This window comes from Hylaeus anthracinus, unplaced genomic scaffold, assembly GCF_026225885.1.
Source record: "Hylaeus anthracinus isolate JK02 unplaced genomic scaffold, UHH_iyHylAnth1.0_haploid 11997, whole genome shotgun sequence".
NCBI lineage: Eukaryota > Metazoa > Arthropoda > Insecta > Hymenoptera > Colletidae > Hylaeus > Hylaeus anthracinus.
The window spans coordinates 3,627,489-3,654,701 of NW_026534344.1; the positions used below are offsets into that span (position 1 = coordinate 3,627,489).

Sequence of the window (27,213 nt, forward strand, 5' to 3'; positions counted from 1 at the left end):
TAGGACCGCAGGAAAAGATTCACGGTCTCTAGAACTTGATAGGCCGGTGGTCCGATTTATAAATTCTGGAGAGCAGTTACAGCGTACATTCGACGAGGTCGTAAGACGAGCGAAATTGAGTTGTAAAATGTAAATTCCGGGCGACCACTGACTGGAGATGCGGTCCGTAAATCCGCAAGTGCGTTCCACGGTCCAAGACTGAGCGTCGAAATAGACTTGCGAATGGCACGTTATTCGATCTGCTTTCGCGCTTTCTCACAATTCTTATGAATAAATGTTCTCTCACCCATAGAGAGAGATTTTTACTGGATTAACGTACCTCGAGTATCCAGTTTTCGCGACCGCTGTATGTTTTTACAACACACCGGTCGTTTCGCATGATTTATGTGAGGCAGTTAAACTGTTTCGGAGCGATAACGGCTAATGTTACATTATTGAATTAAATCCGATCCGTTTTACTCAGTTACTGTTGGAACATTAACATCTAAGAAATTAGGTTGTCTATTTATAAAAACCTACACAAAACAATTGAGTGCAAGCCACGAAAGAGCTATTCGCGACGAAGGATTGTTCGTCGATTGATTTTTTTTGTATCTACGATAGTTTAGGCATTATCGCTTAAAAATTTAGCTGTCTCACCCTGTATCGTTACTACAGAAAGGTTATCGAAGGGACTGACTCACCTTTCGGTTCGATTCGCCGCGACAAAGTTCCCAAAGGAGGCACAGGGCGAGGGAGGATATTCCGGTTTCTTTGGCGAGGGTGGCCAGAGTCGAAGAGACGAGGGCCAGCAGCAAGAGAAACGGCGATCTTGCCTGATCGCAGTGGGCGCAGTACGCCAGGAAGGCTGCCAAGGTCAGTAAGCAGGCGAGAATGTCGGCACGACCAACTATGCCGGCCACGGCTTCGCTGTGAATCGGGTGTGCCGCGAAAAGGAACCCGGTGATTGCGTGCCCGAGATTGTTTCTTCCTGGCAAAACCTGCAACATGAGAAATATGCGGTGAATAGGTGGGCAATGAAGAAGAGTAAGTCCCCGTCAGTTGTCGATATCTAGCGATTGATTTGAAACATCGTCCAGTGGTTTCTCGTAGCGCAGGGATTCGTATATTCCATAAAGAAGCCGAGGCAGAAAGGGTTCGCACGGTTACGGACCAATTCCCGTAGAGGCTTTGCTGTTACTCGGGGGATTAAACGCGAAACAGGTAAAAGCGCGAAAGGAACCGAAGCTCTTGAAACGAAACATCCGGATTTTCCGCTTTAATCCGCCTTTCCATTACGTTACCCGCGCGTTGGCGCGGCGACGCGCACATCTGTCAGAGCAAAAGCGCATCGCGGCCAGTTATTAATGCAATATTCCCTGAATTAAATGGACCGGTAAAATTTTATTTCCAACGGCAGCCGTAACGTCTGGCATTATCAACTTTGCGTGACGTACGCTCTACAGGTGTCACTATTATCTCGTTTTCTGCCGCTCCGACGTAAAACCTGGCCGACGAGCGGAGCTACCGCGTTAATCGAAAAGTAGACGAACGTCGAGTCTCTAGCTGCGCCTCGGCACGCCCGCGGCACGTTCTCTCGCTGAAATTAGCTTCTCCGTCGAATAACCGATAACATTTAAATGGAAACGACAATTTACCTTCCTGGCTACTCTGACCACGAGCACGGTGCAAGCCGCGTGCAAAGCGACGTTCACCAAATGGTAGCCCCACGGCTCGAGACCGTTCAGCAGATGATTCAGACGAAACGTCGCCACGCAGAGCGGTCTGTAGCTGCCGTGGGAGCCTCGATCGTTCAGGGGCGTTCCCCAAAAGTCGTTCTCCAGCAGCCGATCCCACGGTGTGCTGGCCAGCAGGTCCGGATTCGTCAGGATGGCCCTTCTGTAATCGCACGAAAGAGATTACGTTAGCGTTACTACGACGTCGAAGACAATTACGAAGAATAATCCCGATTGGAATGTCGATACCGATAGGACTTTGTACGAGATAAATTCTATCGTAATACGTAACAATGTATTTTGAATAGAAACGAGTAATTGTCATCGCGACGTTTCGCATGTACGGAACGTAAAAATTTGCCATTCGTCCAGACCGTACACGGAACGAATGTTTTTACAATTTCCAGCGAGAGTTGAACGTTTCAGAGTTGTAAAAACACGGGACATGGTCTCTCCATCGAGGTCCGATGCAACAGCCAATTAACCATCACGGCACATGGAACGTATACGCAACATCGGGTTCGTTTACTCAGAGAAAGGAAAATATACTTCGTACCTTCGAGGCGTAAGTGGCACGCGCGTCCATCAGAATCGTACACAGACGAACAGTTAAAAGGACTTGATCCAATTTCCTTCCGCGCAACAGCCTCGGCGATCGCGCGGAACGATTTAACGACTACTCGTGCCCACGAGTGCTCTCCGTTCCGTCCACAAAGCGACGTAATAGGACGTTTTTCGCTCTACCGCGGTTTTTAAATCTATTTTTACTTCGCGGCCGGCAAGACCGCGGCCATAATTCATACCTATTTGCATTGTACTTTCACGATGCGCTTTGCGCCGCTTTCACAGGGCATCCTCGTGTCCGTGCAATTAGCAGTCGCCGTTGAATTAATAACGATGACTCGAAGAGTGTTTCTGGCGTCGTGGCTCGCGACCTGTTTCATTTGTGCCCCGGTAGTTGTTAACGGTAACGTTTCGTTCTTGAATTGAAATATACGTTGTAATTGTTCGCGTTACCCGCAGCCACTGTTCGTAAAACCATAAATACCGCGTATTTATTCTTAAGGGGTATCATCCCAAGCCGATAAACATCTATTCCTATATCTACCTATCATCTACGTATGCATCTACCTATCAATTCCTGTTGCTCGGGTTTCGCGACGCGCGCGTCATTTTCACAGCGTTGTCTGTCGATGCGGCGTGCCTGAGGCATTTTAATCGACGAACGATCGATATTCACGAGTACCGACGCGACGGGAACGCAATGTTTCGGCTCGTCTCGAGACTCCGATACCAGAGGCGACGCATCCGAGCCGCTGTCAGGGGAAATGGAACCGGAGCTCGATGAACGCCGGGCCAATAATTTCGCATTCCTCGAACCTTCGATAAGCCGCGCCCTCCTCGATTCGTATTGCATTTTCTACGTGAGTCGAACGCGATCGACAACGGTAACAACCTTTCCTTTTTTTTTTTTTTTTTTTTAGGCTAGGGGGCGAGGGTTATATCGAGCACCTGTTTCCCCTATTACTGACAGGGAAATTAAATCGAAGTAGGTATCGGGTGATACTGTTCTCTGCGAGGATACTTTAGGATACCTATCGTTTACTTTCATCGTTCCAACTTCTTCATGCTTCTATACGCGTAGTCACGATTTATGATAAGATTTGTAGTAAGAAATTATCGTCGTTACCCAGGGTTCTCGTGGACCACAGATTAGCGTCCGATAATCGATTTTCCCGGATGGAAAATGGCACCGACCGCGTGCAAATGAATTACGGCAACGTTCCCTCGTTTCGCTGGTTTTTTTTGCTTGGTCTTATTAAGTCGCAGCGTCGAAGCGCGGTTCGCAAAGTATGGATAATAAAATTTTGTAAAATTGCAGCGAGAGGCGCGGCGGGAGACTAACAATTAATCTCCATTCATGCCGATTGCAGCATTCCGAGCTTTTCGTCCGGGCTTCGCGGCCATCGCCTCGTTTGGGGGACATTTCTCGGAAAAGGATCCGTGGAAAAGACAAGCACTTTTTATCGAACGCTGTCGCGATTTAATTCGCGGCTACCATTCCCGCTCGGCTCGTCGAAATTATTCCACTACCGTTGCTGCAGTTGCGACCGAACGCGGTTTATAATCTAACCGTGGACAGAAAACTTTCCAGAATCGGATCGGAGAACTTTACCGCGATTTCTGCCAATTGAAACGTGAATTGTTAATTATCCCTTTATGCAAAGAGAATTTTTTTAGTACGCGCGATTAGCAACTCCAAGGAAATTTCGCGACGGCGCCTCTGAAAACCAAGAGCGGCTCTCCTCTCGGAATATTCATTACAAAATTTAGATAGCCTTGGTCTGGTACGTTTACCAATTCCACGAACGCGAGAGAGCTTTCGTTAAGCGTTTACTTATAAATTCTGATGGACGATCCACGTTGCCGTTGTTACGAGTACTTGAACGCGAACGACTGCGTCGCGACGTTAGCGTAAGCGAGATTTACAATCTCGCAGAATTCATTAGAACGGTGGCACCCGCTCCGGAACAATCCTCTTTGGCAGTGCTCGAGAGTTTCGTTCCCTCGATTTCCAGAGGCACGAAGCGCCACTCGACATATCTGTACGAGCAGATGGCGCGTGAACTTTCCCCCTCGCAGTGTGTTTATTTCGTTTTCCGTGTCTCTCCGAGCGACGGGGGTTGGACGCGAAAATTGTTGGTAAAAATACAACGTCCGTCTCGGTGTTCGTCGTTTCGATTGTCGCTCGCGATAATATCAATCGATTATTAATGCCAAAAATTACCGAACGACGGGTCCGCGTCGTTCGGCTGGAAACAGACAAGTTTAATGAAAATACACCGACTGGAAAAATAAACTGTCGCTCGACGTACCGCCGCGGCGCGGCCGAAGCGAATAAAATTTCGCCTCCGGTTGCCAAGTAATTACGTCGTTAATATAGCCGAACGAATGAGCACCAGGCTAAACCACGAATTTGTTTACAGTTAACCGTTAACCCCTCGTGATCACATCCCATTGGCTTTGATATTTCGAGCGTTATCGCCGCCCATAAGCCTCTTAATAAAAAGTAAGAGCTGCGCTTACAGTATTTCTCCATGCGTAAGAACGTTTCGTTTCTCGAACATCGCATAATCCGCGGTATTAGTCGACCGCATCAGTGATATTAAGCAACTGTCGGAACTGTCAAGAAACAGGGACACTTGGTGCTCCCCCGCTCTCTCCTCCTCGTGCACACACTTTCCGTCTCTCTATGTGTATACCAGTTCGCGGTATACCCCGAGGACCATTTCTGACAGTACACGTGACGTTAATGAAACTCGGTCCCGGATCTAACGGAGCAGCCCGAGACGTGACTGCGCGCGGAGGGTTCAAGCCGGAAGGGGTACTCTTCTGGTCTCCTCGCGATGGTCGGGGCTAATACGTGTAGAACCCCTTTAAGCCTCTAGTCGACTTACGTAAGGCCGGGCACGTCGATTCAATTTTGTCTAGGTTCTTCGGGCGTACTTCGAATCGGAAAGCGCTTAGCGACGGATCAAATTAGAATTATTCGCCGGCCCTCCGACGTGGAAACGAATTAATAAATTATTCCGCTGCCTCGTGGATCGAGTCTCCCACCCTTATCGCCGCAGCTATAGGTATATAGACGCGTACACCGCGAGCCGATATTAAAATCGACCGATGATTAATCTCCGTGGTCATACGGCTCGCGTGCATCGGCGTACCACGCGAAAGAGTGGAAAAGAGAGGTCGACTAAGTGGCAAGCTGGGCACACGAACAAGGATAACTGTCCTATCGATTCCAGCCAGTCTCTACAGCGAATCGACTAAAAGCTAGGCATTACTACTTCGTCGACCGCGCGACGTTTCCTCGCAAGGGAACGATCGCTTTGATTGACGCAGGATCAAGAGGATTTTCGCGAATTTTATTCCGATAAAGAAACGAACCCGATTCAACGGCGGGCCAAGTATAAACGTAATTAAGTGACATTGTACTCGATCTCAATTGCAAATGATACTTATTTCGTGACGATTAGATTTTGTTTTTGTTACGTTAACAGCCGTATCGATACCTATTCGTATCATACGATATCTGTACGTTCGGTATTCATTTCATACAAAATACGTGCTGTGCGCAATTTATACATATCGGTACGTTTGTGTAGATATTTAAACGGTTTCATATAAAATGGTGCAATTTTTATTTTATCTGGTATCGATAGTACCGATTCCAATACCCATTAACGCCGTACTTCGCAAAACGATTTTTAATCAAACCTCGAACTCATTGTACGGCGTAGAGAAAAGAAACTCGGTGTAGGTAGTCGTTAATCGTGAATAATCGTCGACGTATCGACTTTAAAAATTATAAGAAATACAAACTCGGTTTCTATTCGACCGAAGATGAGACGGAACGTTTAGAGTAAGAGGAACCGAGACCGTAACAGTTCTTGCAATAACCGGGAACTAGAACACAGTTTGAAAGCTGACAGTAACTAACGCTAAGTGGTCCGGATCGAGTAACCGAGTCCCAGCTTCTAACAACTCCGTAGCAAGTAAGATTTATACCCTATGTGTCCGAGTTCTCTCTGAGCTGCGACTGAATCATCATTGAGGCAATAGGTACTCGACTGATACCGAACTTAGGTACAGTTTTGGCTAAAAAGATATAATATAACAGAGTATCAAATGATAGATCTTACGCGCGTTGAACGGATCTTGCGCGAATATGGACTTTGACGTGCAATTTAAGATATGTAGTAACTTGCGATGCTTTGAGAAACATTGGTTTTTTAGCAAATTTATTATCGATGATGTGGAATCAACGGAAGGCAGATCATTCGATAACCCCGCTACCTTGCGCGAAGCTGTTTCCGTGCGCGTACATCGTAGATTTGAAAAATCAAAGCAACGGGGCGACGTTATAAATATTCACGTGTAATTTCGCGACAGATGACAATTTAATTTCACGATACGGCATATTTAATCTCGATTCGACGGGAATTATTTATCGGGAGGAAAGGAAGGGGGGCGAACGAGGGGGAGGGCAGCGTGCGCGTTAAATTCTTCGGCATCGGTCGACGCAACGCTTCGTTCATTCCCCGTGAAACGATATTTCACGCGCGCGCCGCCCCGGATGAAATTCGATAACGTTCAGGTGGCGGTTCGACGCTGGCGAAATTTTCGCTGGTCCGCGAGACATCGTTGCGAAATTCCGAAAACGTGGCTGAAATTCAAAAATGGAATATCGCCGGTGAAATAATGTGTACACAAATTTCCTTTTTTTTTTCGGTCTCGGACCAATAATCTGTACGCAACTATAATATTACGTATTCGATCACGGCTGAAAACACGGCGGGACGTAGATGGCCGAGCGAATAGAAATTCGCGCGTCGACTGGATACCGCGGCGTTCTTTCGGCGAGAAGCTTCCTACGCGATCCCTCGGGGATGACGCGACGCCTGGCAATTTGCACGGCGTCCCCTCGCGTCACCAGCTTCTCTGCCGTCTCCGTCGTTGCTCTCCACACGCTGGTCTCGTCCTACCGGAACGAAATCCCATTCCTTGGGAACGAACGACGAAGGGACGCCGCTGGAGAAACCCAGTTAGAGGGGTTGCGCGAAACGGGTGTCCGAAGACCGAGAGAAGAACAATAAAACTGCCACGACGTAGGAGAGAGGGACACCGCGCGAGCCTCGACGACGCTACATTATGTCGGGCATTTCCCAGAAGATGGTCCCCGGACCGAGAACCGCGAAGATGTCGGCGAGGAAGGACCAAATAAATACCTGACTAAATCGCCCGGAAAACTCATTCCATCCTACGGAGCGTCTTTCGAAACTGTCCTCCGCCGCGGCTGGCGCTCGTTCGAGCGGCACACCGCGCGCCATTGATAGCCTTTCGTGCGATCCTCTCCCCCGTGCAATTTCGAAAGTGAGGCTTAAGTCACGTCTGCTAAGTGTGACGGGTGGAAAGTGTGGCCGTCGTAAGTTAACAGGGTACTTCTACATGCCTAGGAGGCTATTTAAAATTTTTTTCTTTTTTCGTAATTGCTTCGAAACTAAATACATATTATTTCGTATATTAATTCGTGGTAGGATATCGTTCGGTAATCTATACGTATTATTGTTACAGTTGTTTCAGCGAAAACTAAAACGGGAATTCGTACATTTCATTAACATTAGCTTCGAATATACTGAATTTCGTAACACCTGCCAAATTTCATGGCAAGCCCCGATATACAAACGTATTCGAGTTTACAGAATGCGTTACAGGGAATCTGTACGCTAATGAAAAGGATCAGGTGGAACTGACCATTACGCGATGCGGTATTAAATGTAATATGTTCGAATGTTTTCAGAGAAGAAACAGCAAACATTTGGAACGACGAGCAAGCCAGCGCGAACCGTGTAAAAGGGAAATTGGGAAAATTGGTTCGCTAGGAGCATCGCGCGAAGAGGAAACTTTTGAATTACATTTTGTTGTTGATCCGTTGTAAATGCACGTTCGCGGGAATATTTATATTTTTGTCCAAGCTTCGCCGTTCAATTTTCCCTTTGCGATACACCGTGTATTCGATACGTGGTCCCCTTTTGCCAATTTCGAACGGAACTTATCCGACTAGAAGAAAACGTAAACCCGGTTCGATATGTGAATTTCTAAATAACAGCGTGTGTGCGATAAAGCTAAAAATTGTAATTGAAATGTTGAAAAAGTATGATTCAGGAAAACATTACCGGCAATTAAATCATCGGATGGTTCGTGGAGCGAGAACGCTTATTCGCGATAATTGGCGAAATGGTAAAATCTGCAGCTCTCGTGTAATCGAGGAATCGCGGTTCGACGAGGTTTCAGGGAAACCGTAAAATCGTTACACTGGGTAATTTCGCTTATTGAATATTTTACGAGCGCCGGCAACATCTTACGCGCGCTCGTGCAGTAGTATAACCACGAAATGGGTCAGACACGGTAATCAGAGAGCCGAAACTTCGACGGTGGTTGGCGTCGTAAAACGACCATCGCGGCGCGAGCGAATACGGAAACAATAAGGTATACGGTGGAATTAGCGTCATCTATATACGTGCGACGATAACCAATCGAAGATTCGCTTTACGACCACTTGTGGCCGTCGCGCGCCATTAGAGGACACCGCTTTTGGCCCCCGACTTAACTTAATTCTATCGTTGTTATAAAATGATTACATCCGACCATAGTATCACAATTAATAGACAATTTATTCCTTTTCGAGACGATTCGATGGATAGGTCCTGTCCAAGACATAAACGTAACGATACCCGAACACTTAAAAACAAGGTAGAGTCATGTTCGGTCCGTGAACTCGGAACCGTTGTTTAATAACAGGCGTGCACGATTCTCCCGACTGCTCGATATGCATCATCGACCTCGATAAGATCCACAAGACTTTCGTGTACCTCGAAATAACGGAAGTTATCCAATCTCGTCGAGACGAGACCGCGAAGTCGATAAAGGGAAATATACCCCTCCTCTCTAGTATGCGTCGCGAATATTCAGATAGGATCTGTAAAACTGTGTCGGTAGCGTACAAGTAAATCATCCTTCGTGCCTGTCTTACTCGCCATGGAAATAAAGTTCTGATTTCGAGTCCGGAATTTATGAACCGATTGTTGAAATATTTCATTCCGTAGCTCCAGTTCTAATTTCGATTCGACGACTGGGACGACGAACGCGACTCTGTTGACTCGCGTGTCGCAAATAACAGAAGAAACACCCTACGTCCGGTCCACGATTCTTCTTCGTTCGCGCGCGAATCGTGCAAACGATTAAATATTTACCACGTTCGATTCCAAAGAGATTCTCTAGACGCGATTAACGTTGACCGGTGACCACTTGGTTTTCAAATCTATTTTCTCGTTTAAAGTCTATTTACTCGTTTGATTTGTTTGCCAGAGATAAATGTAAACCGTAAACTGTGTAAACAGAGATACGTGGCACGTGCTCGTGGGCATCGATCACGGAGAGAAGAAAAAAGTGCGCGGTTTCCAATCGAATTAGTGATTTCTAACGTTTGTTAAATGAATATACCGGAGTTCCTCGAAACGCGTGGTATATTTGAACAATACTACGGTACGAAATAAAATTCAATCGTGCGAGGCCATCGCACCGAGAAAATTGTTTTCAAAAATTATTTATACGCGTACGATCGTTATTCGTTATCTCTAGTTCTGCTCGACTCCTTTTTTTTTTAAGGAACGAACAACTTTTCCACTAGAGTGGACAACGTTTGATTTTATTTTCGTAGTAATTACTTAAACGATCGCCTTCTTAGCAAAAATCCCCTTTCGCAATGCTCCCGGTGATCTGTCTACCTCGAGCTCGTGCGTCTCGTTGGCCAGCTCGCAGAATGCTCGACGACCCATGGGGTTTCATCGAAAATCAATGCCGAAGCACACGCTGCCCTCCGGGCCGAAGTAATCAAAGACTCGATCAACGGGCTAGAGCGGCGAGTCGCGCAAGAAACCGCATTAAACTTCAAGGATCCGGCCGACTACTCGGTGGCCCGTGTAGTCCGATCCCCGAGTCTCTTTCACGCGTCCACGGTGTCAGTTTTTTTCTCGCTCGTGACGAGGGAAAAGCAGTGGGCGCTAAGAACGAGCGCAAGCCCGGTTCCCGCAGGGCTCGTGAAAATCGACGAGCGTAAATCGAGCCGCGTCCGGCCGGTTCGTTCGTCTTCTTTGAGGGGCGTGCTACGACGGCCGGTAGAGAAAGAACGTCGGTGGCCAGACGCGCGCGTATATAGATACCTTTTATACGGTGGAATCCAAGAACGTCGTAATAGAAACCCCTGACAGGGGTCAATCTCCTAACGGTCGATCCCGAAAAGCCGAGCCAGCTACCATTCATCGATCACCGTTCTCAATCCCGCCTTCGATCCAGACCTCGTTCCATTTACGAATAAGCCACCGTCGATGCTCGCTGCGAAATCATCCCTTCGACGTTCTGCATACCAGACATTCCACCTTCTACCCCTATCTCCTCTCTCTCTTATCCTCGTCTTCTGCTCTTAACTCGACCCAGGAAATACTTCGAAATTGATAACTGATTTCACGGGAATCGGCCTCGACGACGAAGCTCCTTCCGTTCGGGAAATCCGATTCGATTCCGAATGACTGGAATTTGTCGGCATTTTTATAAATCTTAGTAATATTTATCATTTAATCATATATATGAACGAGTGGAAGCGAAGTATGCCTAACATAAAAATCACGCGTCGAGAAAAACTTAACTCTTGGAAGCCTGATTTTTCAAATTAAATTTCAAAAAATATCAACGTATTTATTGCAGTAATCAGATAAAGGGGAAAATAATAAGAAAAAAGTATCCAATTTGAAACTTAAGGCATTTAAGGGTTAACGTTTTGAATTCGAAAAAGATACGCTGCGAGGGTTCGATGGAATGGTCGAGAGGTTTAAAAAGCATTTAATATGTTTCAACGCGAGCAACGATGGTATCGGCAGTTGTCGGTAATTTCCGACGATTTCAGCGTTCGGCCACGGTCCTCGAATTTGAAACAATACCATTGTTCGCGAACAGTGGTCACCGTTGACGACCATCACGATTTCGACGACAAGTTGAACGGAATACAGGGATAGCATTGATAGCGGCTGCGAGTCACAGCTCCTCAGGATATATAAAATTCACGAATATCGAGCGTTTCGATACCGAACCGTGTGTCCTTTTTTAACTCGATAGAACCGTCGCCTATTCGCGACCATTCCGGCGCGTAAAGGGAATCCTCTGTGTCTCCCCGTCGTTCGTAATATTTTATTTCGCGTGGAGCATGGCCTGCAGCCAGTGCCGTTTCACGGGTCCCGTGGAAAATCGCGTCCCATAGGTTTTCACGTATCCGAGGTATTTTCCCTTTTATCCATGGACCTCTGGCAGTCTGCCATCGTCAAAGACGACGACGAGTCCCTTCTATTTTCCCGCCGGCTCGTTCGGTAATAAAGGTATCCCCGGTTCTTCTCAGGTCCCCCTTCCCCGTGTGTCACCATCTGTCCGCTCGTTTCCACTTCCAATCTTTTCTCCCGACGCGTTCGTCACGAACGACCGTCCATTAACGACCGTTAGAGGTGGATACCGATTGTGGCGTCATTTTCGAATCGCCAACCACTCATTGTGCTCGTAACAATGCAAATAAATTAAAATTATTAGCGACAGTTTAAGCAACGGAAATTCCGATTCCGAGTCCGGAGTACTAGATGCATCTCAAGCACCGTTTCGAATTATAATTTGAGGGATCGCGCGGGATTCCGTACGACTCTAAAACGACCGAATCTAATCCGCGCGGGAGATCGCAACGGGAGTGAAACAAGCTACTGAAAATTAACGCGGTAATCCAATTAACCGAGCTGAATGACGGAACGCGGGATGGAAGGAGCGGACAAGCCGAGCATCAGCCTTTAAGTTTTATTGAAAATATTCAACGAGATGGGCGGTATTTGATTAAAATTTCAATCGAGGTTTAAGCTAGCCTTTCGCTCGGCGCTTGTTTGAAGAATCGACGTAAATATTGGATCCTCGACGGTGCCCCGAGCGAAAATTCATCTCGGCCAGAATTGTCGTCTCGGCTGGTATTAATCGCCGGACGATAGTCGCGTCAAAGATACTTCAATGGGCGGAATTAATTCCGAAAATCAGGATATTTCTCATTTATCCTAGCCGAGCTTCCGTGAATCTCGCACGGAATACTGGAAAGGCAGCTCGGCAGCAACAATTGAGCGTTCGAGATCAACGGAGAACAAACTGGGATTTTGTAGAGAGTTTCTAGTATCGAGCAACTCTACTACTACCTCTCTACCCCCGCGCGAATGGAACAGCGAGTTTCTTCTGTTCCTAATATCGTCTCTTAAAATAGGAGTTTCAAAAATAGCAAGCTTGGCAGGTTCGTATCGTAAAATGTAGATTCGACGAGCTATGCGTAATAACATTCGTCTGAAACCGAACAGCCACCAACAGGCCAACTATTTCCCTTGTTTCTTCCGCCACCCTTTTCGTACAGTCGTGTCTCTCCCAGTTATTGCACTCGCGGCTCCCAGCAAAGTTAAAGTTGTACAACAGACTTTGAAACGAATCGGTCCGTCTCCGCACTCGGAATCTTCCGTCTGTACTTTTGCGAAAATAAATTCGTTTCGTTGCTTTCCTCTCGCGGGAAATCTCGTTAACCTTCGCCAACCTTAAAAACTCGATAGGCTGTCGTTCGATCTCTGACAAATCAGCGACGTAAGAATTAGGTCGCCGAGCTTTGTCGGTATCTCGTTTCGACTACGCCGGCTAAACACACGCGACAACGACGGGTAATTATCGTTAACCGGAATCAATTTCGGTCTCAGGAATTCTCGCCGCGAAATGGGACGGGGCGCGACGCGACGTTACGAGCGTCGTGAAATCGTTTTCTCGCGACGGCCGAGTATTCCATGGACGATAAACGCCGTAAGAAATGGATACCGTCGGTTCGCAACGACAGGTAAATCCTGGTCGGCACGGTTCGCCCGGTAGTCGCATTATACAGGCAAAGTACGTAGTCGTCGTCGATATTGGCGACACGGTCGGCAGTCGTAAAAGATTCTCTCGTGCAAGCAGGGGAGCGAAATCCTCTCCCGTGATCGGAATAACGAGTCCCATCTGAGCGCTGGGCGATCGAGTGTGCGTAAATGGGACCCGCGAGGGCGAAGAAAAGTTTCCAGCGGGGTGCTGCGGAAGGTGGGACAGGGGGGAACGCGTTTCGAGTGGCGTTCGAGGAACGCGGAGTCTGATTTCCAGGCGACGCTATGAATTTTATTACGAGCCTCGGTTGGCCGCGCGAATTCGGATTACCTTCTCCGCTCGACTAATCAAATTCGGGACAATGAGCCTTCGGGGACAAAGTCGGTCGCCATCGGCACCGGAACGATTCTTCTTCGCTGTTCGTGGAACCACTAGAATCAGCGGTGCGGTCGCTCCAAAACCGTGTGAAATAAGACGTTCGCGTGCTCCTGTCTGGAACCGAAACGAAATTAACCGAATACGATCGCCTACTCGTTCGCTTGAAAAAAAGAGAAACGAAAGAAGGATCGTCGTATCGTTTCGTTCCGAAGCGGACCGTCGACGAATTTCGTAAACGCTGATGGCGATCGAGTCGTGCCCGTAACAGAATCGAGCGCGAAAACGCCGGGTAATTCCAAAGGGTCGTAAAAACCAATGGACGATCAAAGCCTGTGTAAACGGCGGGCGCCCCCTTAATTTTTCATTAGGGACCGATCCTCGCTCGAACAGCCAATAACGTACCCTTTATTCGTCCCGATCCGAGCTCCCTTCATGCGCGCATTGTCTTCGCGGTGAATAAAATTGCGGTGGGCGGTCGTCGTCAATCCCACCTTTCTATCGCGCGCACACGTACACACGCGCACGGCCAGCAACCCCCAATTCCAGCGTTTAATCGCAGCACTGGCGATTCGATGCCGACGTAATTCCATTCATCGACGAGAAGACAAATTGCACGGGCCACAATGCTCCTCGAAGAGGACGGTGCGCGGCGCGAGGAACGTCGAGGGATAGGCGAACGTTCAGATCGCGGTTACAACGGGAAACTATGGCACGAACGAACGCTATAGACGCATACGCTGGTTCGTCCTTCCCTCCTCCCCCGCGTTCGGGAGGCTTTCCTCTTGGACGGGGTAGTCTACTGTAGGAAATTCCTTGCTACTCGAATAGTTTGAATAACTACCCCGTCCGGCTCCTCTCCGCGACGACGATGACGACGCGCGCCGTTTCGTATCTTCCCAGCACGTCTCCTTCTCCGTCTTTCTTCGTCGCTTTTCCTCTTCGCTGGTTCTACCTGTTTCGTTGTTACATAATAGGACTATATTGATAATAACTGGATAACATTGGTCAACAGGGGTATACCGTTGCGTATATTGGGTTGTAGTTTATTCCAAAATCGGGCACGAACTTTTGCACTCATCCAATATTATCGTTTGTAATTAATAAAGTAAACAATTCGAAGCCAAAGGGTGGACAAATAATTGCACCGATTCAACTGTTACAGATGTTATTGCACGTTCTCCTTGTCTGTTCCAATTCGCGTTGCAACGATATCGCCACCTGACGATTAACCTTTGTCCACGTTTTAGCTTCAATTTGCGTCGAGTTCGTTTAATAGAAACCAAATGAACATGGTAATAATGCCCGTAATGGTGTATGTATACACCGTCGAGATATTGTCTTTTTATTTGGTCCAATGCAACGGGCAATATATCCCACGCGGTACATCCGTAGCAGAGTATTCTCAGGCTACGAGGTTTCGACTGTCCGCAATCGGTTTTGACTCGATTTTTCCAGCCGGCGCGGCGCGGCCGTGATCAAGGAGGGCTAAACACTCCGGAGGGTAGTTCGAACGTGGCAGCTCGTCGGGTGTCCTCTGAACTGAAGGATTCTCGGGTCGAGGGCTTTGCTGCGGCGGTTAATCGACCTTCTACGCCCCGGCGCGAGTAATTGCAGGTAAACGCGGTGTGTAATGAGTAAAGCGCGTAATGTTGTTTGGATCCCGTGTGTACGGGACGCGCAGACGTAATGGAAGAGGATGAGGGAACGGAACGGGACGAGGGAATGAAAACGGTAGACGATTACTGGGCACAAAGCGAACGTTGACATTAATTCGTAATAACGGTGGCAAAGTGTTGCCGATTCAGCGGGTTTCAAACGCGGCATTTTTAATAAAAGCTACGGTTGCCGTTACAGGATATATCGCCGCGGTTTATAACGAAGCCGACCGATATACGGCCACCGTGCATAAAATAACCGTAACGCCGCTCGCTAAACACGGTTCGTGTGGTCCGCGCCGCTAAATTAAACGATACATAATTACGAACTTCCGATAATTCCAGCCGCGGCTGAAAAACGCGGTCGTGTACCAGATATTCCGCGGACAGAGTTATTTTCCTTCCATCGAGGATCAAGAAAAACGCAATAAAAGCCACCGGATGAACGCTAATTTATAGCTCACTCGTGCACTTCGACAGATTTAGCATCACCGGCAGATGCTCGATTAAGAATCGGAAGGCGGTCCGTGATCCAGGATACGACCGCACGCGATACGTATTGTATTTATAGTTCGTTGGTTCTCGTGGATTTATTAATATTTATCGGGCGGATAATATCGGCAATTACTATATATGTAAAGGAAATATATTCCTTCAAGATGAATATTGCAGTGCTTCCGAGATATCGATAAAAAAGACCACGCAATGGAAAATAGAAAAAGGAACTGGCCCTATAATTGACAACATTAAATGTCTTTTCTCTCATTTGCGGGTAGGATTTTTTTTTTTTAAATAGTGTGAATAGTATAAACAACAAATGTAATCTCTCGTTTGCAGACTTTCAGCGTGTTATCAGCTTTTGTTTATTATTTTTACCATAATTCCTTCAACAGAGTGTAACAAAACCATCGTGGAACAAAGAGACAAAATCTCAGGACACGGCGACGTTATTATTTACGTATCCCTATTGTTCGCCAAATATCTGGTTTCGCGAGGTCTGCGGGAGCTGTACCAGACGCAAAGGCTAGGAGAGTGTTTCGAATGGGAAACGGAACGGCAAAGGCGTAGGCTAAACGTTGAAACCGATATTCCGGGCCGATTTACCAGCGTATGGTTTATTGGTTCAGCCGGAACACTCGACGTGTTCGACTCGGTCGTAGTTGAAAAATATCCAGCCCTTTCTCGCGTCTTTCAGTCAGCTCTCTCTTTTTCTCTCGCGTTTCAAAAGGAACGGACGCGCAACGCTGCTGCGAGGCGAAAGGTGCGAAAAGGTTCGACCTGACGGTGCATCCGAAACCCCCCGAGGGACTCTTTATGCCGATTCACGTCGCTTCCTCTCTTCCCCTCGAAACCGTTTCGCAAGGCGTGGCACTGTCGAATCATCCACTCTCTTTGCGTTCGCAATAAACATCGCTCAACCGTAACACTGCAAATTTGTCGAAACTCTGCGCGCGGATAGAGCATCGAAAAATATTAACCTAGCACCTGTCCGTATCGATTGATACGCGCATGTATTTTATATATATATATATATATATATATATATATATATATATATATATAAATATATAAAAATACACTTTGGTTTTATTTAATCGTAGACAAATATGGTTACTAAAATTTGGTTAATACGGGAAACTTACGAGCGCGAATATCGATCGATACACGTGCGGTGTTTTTCAATGTTCGGTGTGCACGGAAAAATTGTATGAAAATTGTGTCGCGGTTGGGGGATATTCCTTGTCAGTGGTGACCCCGTTTACGGAGTGCAGCCGCAGCTGCAGTCGATTCCGCGAGTCTGTTGCAACATCGATGCCTATATTCGACGAAGGATGGACTGGGTGCTCTCGGGCGTGACGTTGAAAAATGCTCGTTGGATCCACGCCGACGTGAATACGCCGTAGATCCCAGCGAACAGTCGAGAATCGCTGCGTCCGGAATCTATTCGCGGGGACGTTTCGCGGGCTAAGCTGAGCTCAGACCTCTGCCAAGCGTGATCCGCGTCAAACGCTAGAAGGAACATACCTGCCACCGTTACCCATCGATCTTCGAAACATCTCCCCGCAGACCCCTAATCGTGCATTTCTCTGACTCTGAGCCCGCGCCCGGCGCCGGAAGTCGGCCACGGTTTCGTCTTTGAGCGAGAAACCTGAAACGAATAGCTCGACGTTCGATCGATGTCGCGTATTTCTGATTTTACTCGATCACGTTAATGGCAGCATTTCCCAGAATTTATCGTGTTCTCGATACTCGCGTTTCACGTTTTACCTCGCGATGTGCTTCGAGCGGAACTCCGATAAGAAGCAAGAGATGACAACGTTTGTTGCAACGTTTTTTGAAATACTTCAATCGATTCTAAAATAGCGAGCAGACATCTTCGAGCATTATCGAGACCGTCCGAGGTCCAGTAATTCGAACGACCGATTCTTCTTCCTTCGTGCCACCGCTGCATTTGAATTTTCGCAAATCCGAGGAATTCGACAAATATTGTCTCGATCGTCCGACACAAAAGTCTTCCGCAAAAAGAATGGAGAATTCCCAACGGATTCGTCCGACAAAGGGACCGTTCCCAACGCAACCTCGGTACAAATCGACCGTGTAACATCGAACAATATTATTCGAGCTGTTTGGAGGATGCTCCGGCAAGATCGCAATTCCACGCTCGAGTTATCCGTCCGAATCGAGATCGCGACGTCATCGTTGCCGCACAACGTCTACGTCGAAATCGAATTGCGCGATCGTTTCTCGCGATGAAAACCCTCGTCTGTTGGCGCGAAGCGGACGGATACATGTTCTCTACATTTTCTTAGCGAGGAATACCGAAACGGTGGTAGTCCGACAAATGAAAGGCCGGACCAACGTCCTGCGGTCGAGGGCCGCGTCGGAGACGAGATGCTGGCCGGGCAGCGTCGAGCAATCTCATCGCGATCCATTCGAATGAAAGGGTGGCTGTTGCAATCGACCGCGAACAAATCGGACGGATCCTATTTCTCTTGTGGCCAGGCTTTAAATTGCGAACGAGATCCTGCGACAGCCTCGCATATGATTGCTCAAAGCTTCCCGTGGCCTCGTCCTGAGACCTCCGCCTCGTCGGGATTCCGACTCGAACGTTCCTGCGATTCGTTCCCATTTTTAAGCCCCGTTCAATCGACGTTCCGGTCCTTTCTAGGCCGATGTGGGAAGCGTAATCGCGGTTGCTGGTAGGAATCGACGATAACGCCTTTTCTATACCGAGAGCGTTATATAAAGCCCATCGTTCCGGCGATAATAACATATACAAGGTGACGTATTTATTTCCGAAGCTATAGATTATACCATCGAATGCATCGAACAAGAACTAAATGGTTTCGCAGATGGAAGTATAAACGAGAGTTTCTCCTTCGAATGTGAAGAACCAACAGCCCTAATCGACTCGGTGTGATCTCCTCGACGTCATTTAACCTTTGTTTCGAGCATTCGAAGGTACCGAAGATCCATGAACGGCGCGATTTAAACAGGACACCCTGTGTATCCGGAGGCTCGAGGTAAGGCATTGTTGATCGAGGGTCGATGCCAAGTGGCTCTATTCCACCTTCCATTGTGGAGTGGAAAACCCGAGCGGAGCAAACGGAGGATCAGAGACCGCGGGAGGAGTTGAATGAAGGGAGTCCGTGGGAGATGGCGGTGGACGGGGAAAAGGGAATGGCTACCAGAGGAAGGAAAGAAGGAGTTTAAGGTGGAAAGCAAAAGAGTGGAAATCTTGCGTAAGAAGGCTTTCGGGATCGACGATGATCGGTCGAAGAATAAGGAAACCCGGGGCCCGGAGGTAAAGCAAAGACGTGGATTTCGTAGAAAGACGGATCAAGGATTCGCTCGGGTTTTGTACCGACGAGCTCGGACTCTGATGTTTCAATAATTATCATCGACTAAACAGCTGCTCGTCAATAAATAAAAGTCACTTCGCATCGTACAGCTCTCGAGCATTTATCGGCATCCGAGTTGATAATTCTCAGGGTGCGCTTCGACTTTCACACGGACTGCGACGTAATTCAATTCGAAGAAAATCCCCACGATCGAGCAGAAAAGCGATCGATTTGGCGTGGAATGAATTCCAGCGAGTCCCGTGAAACGAAAAACCGAGGAGTCAGTGAACTCGAGAGGTAAAGGATCGGGATCCGCTCGGTGTCGATTGGTAGGAGAATAGAGGGGCCGAGTGATGCGAAGGAAATGAAGATTCTCGGGGAACGAACGAATGGAGAATACGTGGGACGCGCGTCTCGTTGCGTCCCCGTAGATCCGACTCTTCCGGTCGAGGATGAGGGTACCGTGAAACCGGAGACGACGAAGGCAAGAATCGACTTGATGAAATGAAACGTGGAAGCCGATAGATGCGCGATGGCAAGTTGAAACGAGGTCGATCGTAGCTCCTGGGGAAATAAGGAGCGGCCGTCGCGGCAGGGGTGGAGGGTGCCCGACGCCTGCGGCACGTAGATAAGATTCATGCGGGAGAAGCCTCGAACTTCGACGGGCTGTGAACGAGGCCTAAACCCGTAGCTCCGCGAAAAATCCAGCAGAGGCGACGCGTTGCCTCTTTACGATATTGGCCCCAGGATGGATTCGACGGGCACGAGAACTCGATCCACCGTCGGTGTCGCCTGTATTCTCGAGCCAGTGGAGGGTTAAACGAGACTTACGATCCGTTCCGTGCTCCCGGTTGCGTCGTCTGCTGGGAAATATTTTTTAACCGATCATACATAACGTTACTTCAATTTTGCAACGAGACACAAGGTATCGTCTCGTTCGTTCCAATCCACGCGGTTAATATCGCGGCTCGGAACGAACGATGCGAACTCGAAGTACAATAATAAAGGTAGCTACGTATCATGGAAGTTCCAAGTTCCATTGAAAAAGGACATTCCACGCGAGCCAACCTAACACAATAGTACCGGTAATAAAATTACGGAGGTGTGGATTAACCGTTCACCGTAGAGCCGTGGTTGAAATAACACGGCACCAGGTTAACTTTTATCGTTTTGCGTCGCGGGAGACTTTCTCATTTTACGCTGGAAAGCCCTTTTTCCAGGATGCGAGATACTTTATTCGCTTTTTCTGCGCGAGAAATTAAAGCGTTTTAAGAGATGAATAAGTCCAGCAAACGGAGAACTTATTTATTCAACGATCTATTGCACGGCTACCGACAAAAACCGCGGGAACGTTCGCTCGCGGCTACGAAAACGCGATAAAATATACGCGCTTTTTCAACTTCGAAATCGCTAAAGTAATCGAGAAGATTTTGTCGGAACCTTAAACCTTACTCAGAAAACGGAGACACATACATATATTCTGTGAGTCGAAATTACGTCATCGTAGATCAAAAAGCAGACTTTCCCGAGTCATGGAACGTCGAGTGTATTTTTTCCCCCTCGTCGACCGTCGGTGTCGTTTCGTCGACAGGTTAAAGGCTGCACGGACTGTCCTACGTTTTTGACGAGGGTCTGGGCGAATGAAAAAAGGGCACGGGGATGGAAACGGAGTCGGCTCATGGCTGAGGGAAATTGTTTATCGGTCGCGAGTTGCTCTCTCTTTCTCTCTCGTGGATTTTGAAAACGCTCCATCTTCCATCTCTCGAAAAGCCCTAGCTTCCATTAACACGCTTTGTCCTTTTCGCGGGACGAGCTCTCTTTGCAGCTCGGGATAAAAATTCGTCCGTCAGCGCCAGGCACGATCCTTCCATTTTTTTAATTTCCCGTGAGCGGGAGAACCCTCGCGCGGTTTTCATCGTTGGGAGGCAAGAAGTCGAGGGGACGCGGCGGAAACAAGCAAGATGGACGTCGATCCACGGGGTGGATCGATTCGAGAGGAAAAAAGACGGAGAAAGAACGGAACGACGAAAGGGGCAGGGGGTGGTGCAGCAAAAGGAGGAGCGAAGATAAATACTCGGTGACTTTGGATGGCCAACATTCGTTACCCCGAATGAAGTAAGCGCGGTTATCGGTAATTGTAATTCCGTCACCGTCGCGTCACACCAACGGAATCTCAAGTCACGGGCCATTTCGATTCCAAAGCGGTGGGCTCAAAATCGGTTCGATCTGGATGTCGAACGGCGAGGATAGTAGCCGCAAGGGATGCTTGCCGCGATTTCCTGGTAAATCGACGCGTTATCGCACGGCGCCGATTTTCGCAAAGTTCCTGGCGAAGCCACGCGAGAGGGTCGAGCGATTTCGGTTATTATCGGGACAAAATAACGGTGACCTGGATAGGCGGATGCCCCGATTTCATGGCGCTCGTGTTAGAGAAGCGACGTAACACCGAACCGAAACGGGTGCCATTATTAGGATCATTGACGATTCATTTCCGGAATATGACAGAGGGCGTTTGATAGGACGGAACGGGGTCAAGTCTCGAGCATCACGCCGCGCGTCGTTTTGTCATCGTCACGAGGATCGATCGATCGCCACGGTTCTTGTTCGAGCGGCTAAAGCCGCTATACCAACTGAACGAGGTAAACGGAAAGATTATCCTTCGATAGTCGTATTCTACATTACTAATCGAACATTCCGAATATTCCGTCTACCTGAAATTCCCAGAATGGAATTATTTATTCGTTCGGACGCGTCGTTTCCACTCGAGCGGATGTAAACTTCCAGTGTCCAATCGCGTCACATCAGACATGCCTCGTTCCCAAATCTACCGTGTCACACTCCGCCACGCAAAAATATACATCGTCAGAAGTTGGATATGGATTGCGAACGACAAGTTCATCGGTTTCCACCCTCGGTCTTGGTCGAATCGTGAGTCAACGTTAGCGCACGACTTCGTACGATCAGCGAACGAATGAACCGAACTAAGCGATGTAATCTTCGATCCATGTTGGACCGTTGATCCGAAGGCCAAGCTGCTCTTTGATAATCCACGCTCGATCACGTGAAATTGAGTGCAAGCAGCCGGGGGTCGTGCGGACGCTGAATAATGGTAGACGAACGCCGTATTGGCGACCACGGGTTATCGTTGCTCGTCGTCGGTTGGCACTGGATGCTGCTTCACCGAGTACTTGAATTATTCTTCACCGGTCTTCGAATCGATTCGCGAGACCGCATCCATTGATTCGTAAGTTTTCGTACAAAGAAATCCTTACATACATTTTCGAACGATTATTTGTTTTTAACGTTGCCGGGTTTTGTGTCGAAGGAACAATTGGACGAATCGAGCTTCTAGAAGTTTTCAAGTCCGAGAACCGCGACATCGTAGACCACGGAAAAACGAACATGGTCGTGACAATAGGCAACGTCTACGGGGAAGAACGAGACGGTAAGCGAATTTTTCGCGAACAAAAGATGCAACGAAAAGGTGTTCGAACGCGTTCGCCTGTGCTTTTTCCGGGTCGCGAGGCTGTCGTCACGTTCGATTAATCCATTAGCCGCGTTACAAAATTACAGACCGTAGCGCAAACTTCCCGTAATATCCTTTTAGCAATTAAACGTTAATTAGTTGGTCGAAACCCTTTGAGATTAATGTCGGCTGGCTTGTGTTGCCGACGTGTACCTGTCAGGCCGCGCTGTATACCGAGATGAACGTATATACAGAGGGAACGGGACAAGCCTTTGTCGTCTTAATGAAACGTCACTGTCCAGCGTTTCCCTCGGTATTCCTGGTCAGGAAGGATGCTGCATTCTCACCGTTCCGACGTGCTCGATGGAAGACCGGCTGATGACAAGGACACGGTATTCGTTTTACAGTGGTAACCAGGCCGAAGAACGGGAACACGATCTCTTCGGCAAAGGTGGAATCGATGAAATGGACCGGGACAACCGCAGACGGAATAGGCGGAGATCAAACAATCGTCGATGGATTTTTCGGGGGAGATCAGGGGAGCGTTCCTTTCAAAGTTAAACGCGCTTTTATCGCGGCGAATGGCGTCGGTGAAACGCAAAATGGAACAAACGGAGAGCTCTTCGTCCCTTAATCGGTACGACGACTGTGAAAATCGTGTTTCGTTTCGGCGGCAATTACGAGTCGTTTAACTGCCGAAGGAAACATCGAATTCTTGGTAGAGGGAGAAAAAATTAGAAAATATTTAATTTGGAAAATGTTTTGCGCACGTTTTCGACACATTTAGTTCTTCTTTGATTCGATTTTACCTCGTCAACCACGTCCCTTAGGAAGAACATCTTTCGCGGGATACGCTGTACAATCAGCCACCGTCGTCGGGGTCGTGCGATAACTTTGAAAGGGCGATGCTCGTCGACGATTTCCAGCGGCTGGTCCCGACCTCTGTGCACGCGAAAAAAAATGTTGTGACGAAACAGCGCGTATATACACCAGCGGCTGAAATATACACGCGTTCTCGCTAGTCCAGATTAAAGGGAGTTTTATGCGAAACGCGTCGCGCGTGTTATTAATCCTTGGAAAAGCCACGACGGAACGGGTAGAGAGAGAGAGAGAGAGAGAGAGAGAGAGAGAGAGCTACAGAGAGAGAACACATTGTAAAAAGTGGCGACGTAACATGCCGAAGGCCAAAATAAGGGCGGAGATCAACCGTTCCCTCCAGTTTCGCTCTCATCGGTCTCCCTACCAGTCGACGGCCTCGTCATCGTCGCGTCGACGAACCAATTTTTCCGCTTCCCGTGATCGATCTGGTCGACGCTTAGCATTCAATCTAAACGCGAACAGACGTCCCGCGATTTAACACTTTTTAGTAGCTCACGGCAGACAAAACGATTGTTAAATTTCTAAACGCGTGTTACGGTATTCTTTTTGCCGCAAACACGATCTTGTTAATATATTTATCACTCGTAGTTCGAAGGTTTATTCGGAAACGTGGTTCTCCAAAATTGATTTGCACTCACGTTCGACTGAAAAATATCGATCTATCGCTGGAACGCGACTGCGTGGAATTTTGTTCGACGAATACTACAAGGTAAGAAAGCGCGTTGGCGGGAATTTCTTTGTAGGTACAAGCGTTTTCAAGTCGCGAAGCGGACACCTTTGCGTTTCTCTTCTTTTTTCAAGAAACGATACGCTTTCTTCTTCGAGGTGCGACAGAGACTGTTCGGACGAGTACAAAGCGGTATGCCTCTGGAACGAGTGGCAAGACAGGATGAAGGATACTTTAGAAATTCAAAATGACGGATCCAATATGGCGGACCAAAATAAGAAAATTGATTCGATTTAGATGAAACTTGGTATACAGGGATTATCGGGGTCGTCAGATTCGAAATCTGAACTAAAAATTTAGGAATTCAAAATGACGGATACAGAGATCCCTTCACGTCAACCCTCGCCAATGCAACCTTTGCACACACCCAGAAGACACTTGAAGACTATTCCTCATAAAGTTTCACCGAAATCGGTTGAAAACTCTCATAATTATGAATATTTAAAAAAGTGTTCTGCTAATTTTGTCCGGTAGTTTATATAAGATAACCAAGCACGCGTCACTATACTTTCTCTGCATTTTTAAGATAAATTGGATCCGAATGGCTTAATTCGGGAAGATCGATTAGAAAGAGCTTGCAAGTGTTACATTTCTGGGAATCGAGCGTTTCCAACGGAGCTTATATTATTCCCAGAGATGAGAGGGTGTGAAAGTTCGCCGAAAGAGGTGGCGAGAATAAAAATGTTGAATTCTCCGGGGAGGTCAGATTTGCCAAGCGTCTAACACCATCTCCCCCTCGTGGGATCGTTATCGGAGACTACCGCTTACCTTCCAGCGTTTCAACGATCGCTCTAACGGGACTCCGATGACTACAAATGCTGATGTATCCGGAAACGGCTCTCGCCGGAGAAGGGACCCGAATCGTTACCAGAGTATTTATCGAGCGGATGATCGAGCGAGGAATCGCAATTGTCGCGGCTTTATACTCGCGAAGCGGTAATTCCGCGATCTCGTACGGCGTTTGGGAGACAACTGTAACGCGCCGGGACACTTATGCCGCGCAGATTTTAGACATAAACTGTATCGCGTAGTCTGTTTTCTCCGATATTCGCAGAATTGTTCAACGGTGGAAACCATCCGCGATGCGATGCGTTTCCTCGGCAACCAATCACAACGCTGCATCCCTTTGCATCAGCGTTCTTCTATTTCTCGAGGAAAAGCACGGAACGTGCATTCCTCTTTCCAGTCAGACGTTCTCTTGATATTAAACGGTGCACTTTATAAAATATAAATTCTTAAAACGACGCCGACGGCTCTTGCGTTTACGTAAATTCAACGTTTCAAGCCTGTGATATCTCTTAAGATCAGATATAAGCACTTTCCTAGCCGATATCGTTCTCCGGTCGATACCGTGGAATTTAGATTGTGTTTATAAAATTTAACGAGGAGAACGAACGGGGTTTCGTTCCGAGGGAGGAAGATTGGCCTCGGCATGGAAACGAAAACATAAAATTATATGTATGAATTCTTCTCTTCGTTCGACGCAAATAAAGGGTGCCGTAGAAATAACTAAAACGATCATTTTCAACTTCCAATATTTACTTTACTACCAGCACTCGCCACACTCGTGTTAATTACATGAGTTGCAAACAAACCGTAACGCATACATACTGCGTACACTAATAAAAATACGAAGGTACGTTAAATGTGCTCTACAATTTGTATTTAAATTTCATATTACTCACGCTTACAGTTTTCCTCCACGCAATTCCACCAACAACACATTTTTTCAAGCTCGGAAACGAGGATTCCTTATTAATTACGTACTTTTCGTCGATATCAACGAACCTCGAGTAATTAAGATATTTCGCTGGTTTCGTTTGCAAAGAATAGCTCGAAAACTCGAAGGAAAACAATACGGATGTGGCACGGCGAAACAAAGTCGGACGAACAAAAGATCGTTCTCGAGAGAGCACGCCACTGGAAGCTCGAGCGAGCATTTTGCATATTTTCTTGGAGATCGATTGCCGACGTCCGAGAACCGACGTCGACGTACCCCGGTGTCCGTTTTACGTTTCGCACGGCACGCACGACAATTAACACCCGTGCCGTTGTTCCAGTCGTTCGATTAGGGCGCGCCCGTCGACATCGCGTCACGCAGCTTGGAAAGCTAACGATAAGTCTGTGTACACGCCAGGCCCTTCGTCGGCACGTTATCTCGTATGACGTCCGGATAATTTCAGCCGGTGACCTTTATTACCGGCCCGACAAATGCTCCAACTTCTCCGCTCGTCCATTCGCCAATCCATCAACTCGAGCGCGATTAACCCTTCCCCACTGTTCCGCTCGACCCTTCAACTTTTTGTCACAATCAGCCAGAACTAGTCTGCATACAACCACTCGGCATTGCAGCGAGAAAGCATTTTACGCGGCGTAATAGAATATTCGATTCGAGGTCGGTCGATGTAATTAGTAGAAACTAGATGCATCGTTTCCATCGACTCGGAGGCCCTTAAAAATTCCATTCTTACCGAGGCAAAAATTTCGCGATAAGGTGACAGCTGAGAAACGACATTAGATCGACGATTATTAAAGTGGGGCACGGAAAAGAAATAGAGCCGCGGCAGGTGTAAATAGAAAGTATATCGTGGTAGAATGAACGAACCGTTCTCTGGCAGAGATCTATCGAGAAGACGGTGGTTATCCCGTGACGCAGGTTCTCGCCACGTCTGCGTCCGCTCGATCGCACGAGGGCGAACAAACATTCGAGTGTAGAACAATTGCGCGGCAGAACGACGCCTACGGGGCCTCGGTACACACGAAGCAGCGATTTTCTCGAGGTTTTTCCCTCGGCCTCGATCGAGCCGTATTCTCTGAATACTGGCGCGATACGTTTTCGTTCCCCTCGGCTTTCAGCGAGCCGGGCTACGGCTAAAGGGGAGAAAAATCGCGGAAACGCGAAAATGCCGCGAGCCATGCGACGGAATCTATCGACGACGATTCAAACCAGTATGCCACAATTTTCCCCGTGGCTCTCTCTCTCTCTCTCTCTCTCTCTCTCTCTCTCTCTCTCTCTCTCTCTCTC

General features: G+C 47.8%; 1 protein-coding gene across 3 annotated transcripts in view; it reads right to left on the minus strand.

Annotated features, from left to right (window-relative positions):
- Nucleotides 1-27,213, minus strand: part of LOC128889391 (protein O-mannosyl-transferase TMTC2) — a 157,842-nt gene that overhangs the window by 74,964 nt on the left and 55,665 nt on the right. For all 3 annotated transcript variants that reach the window (XM_054146982.1, XM_054146979.1, XM_054146981.1), the window contains exons 2-3: nt 1,638-1,878; nt 684-980 (exon numbers count right to left, since the gene is read on the minus strand). In XM_054146982.1, coding sequence (XP_054002957.1) covers nt 684-980; nt 1,638-1,878 — 538 coding nt within the window. The remainder of the gene's footprint in view (nt 1-683; nt 981-1,637; nt 1,879-27,213) is intronic.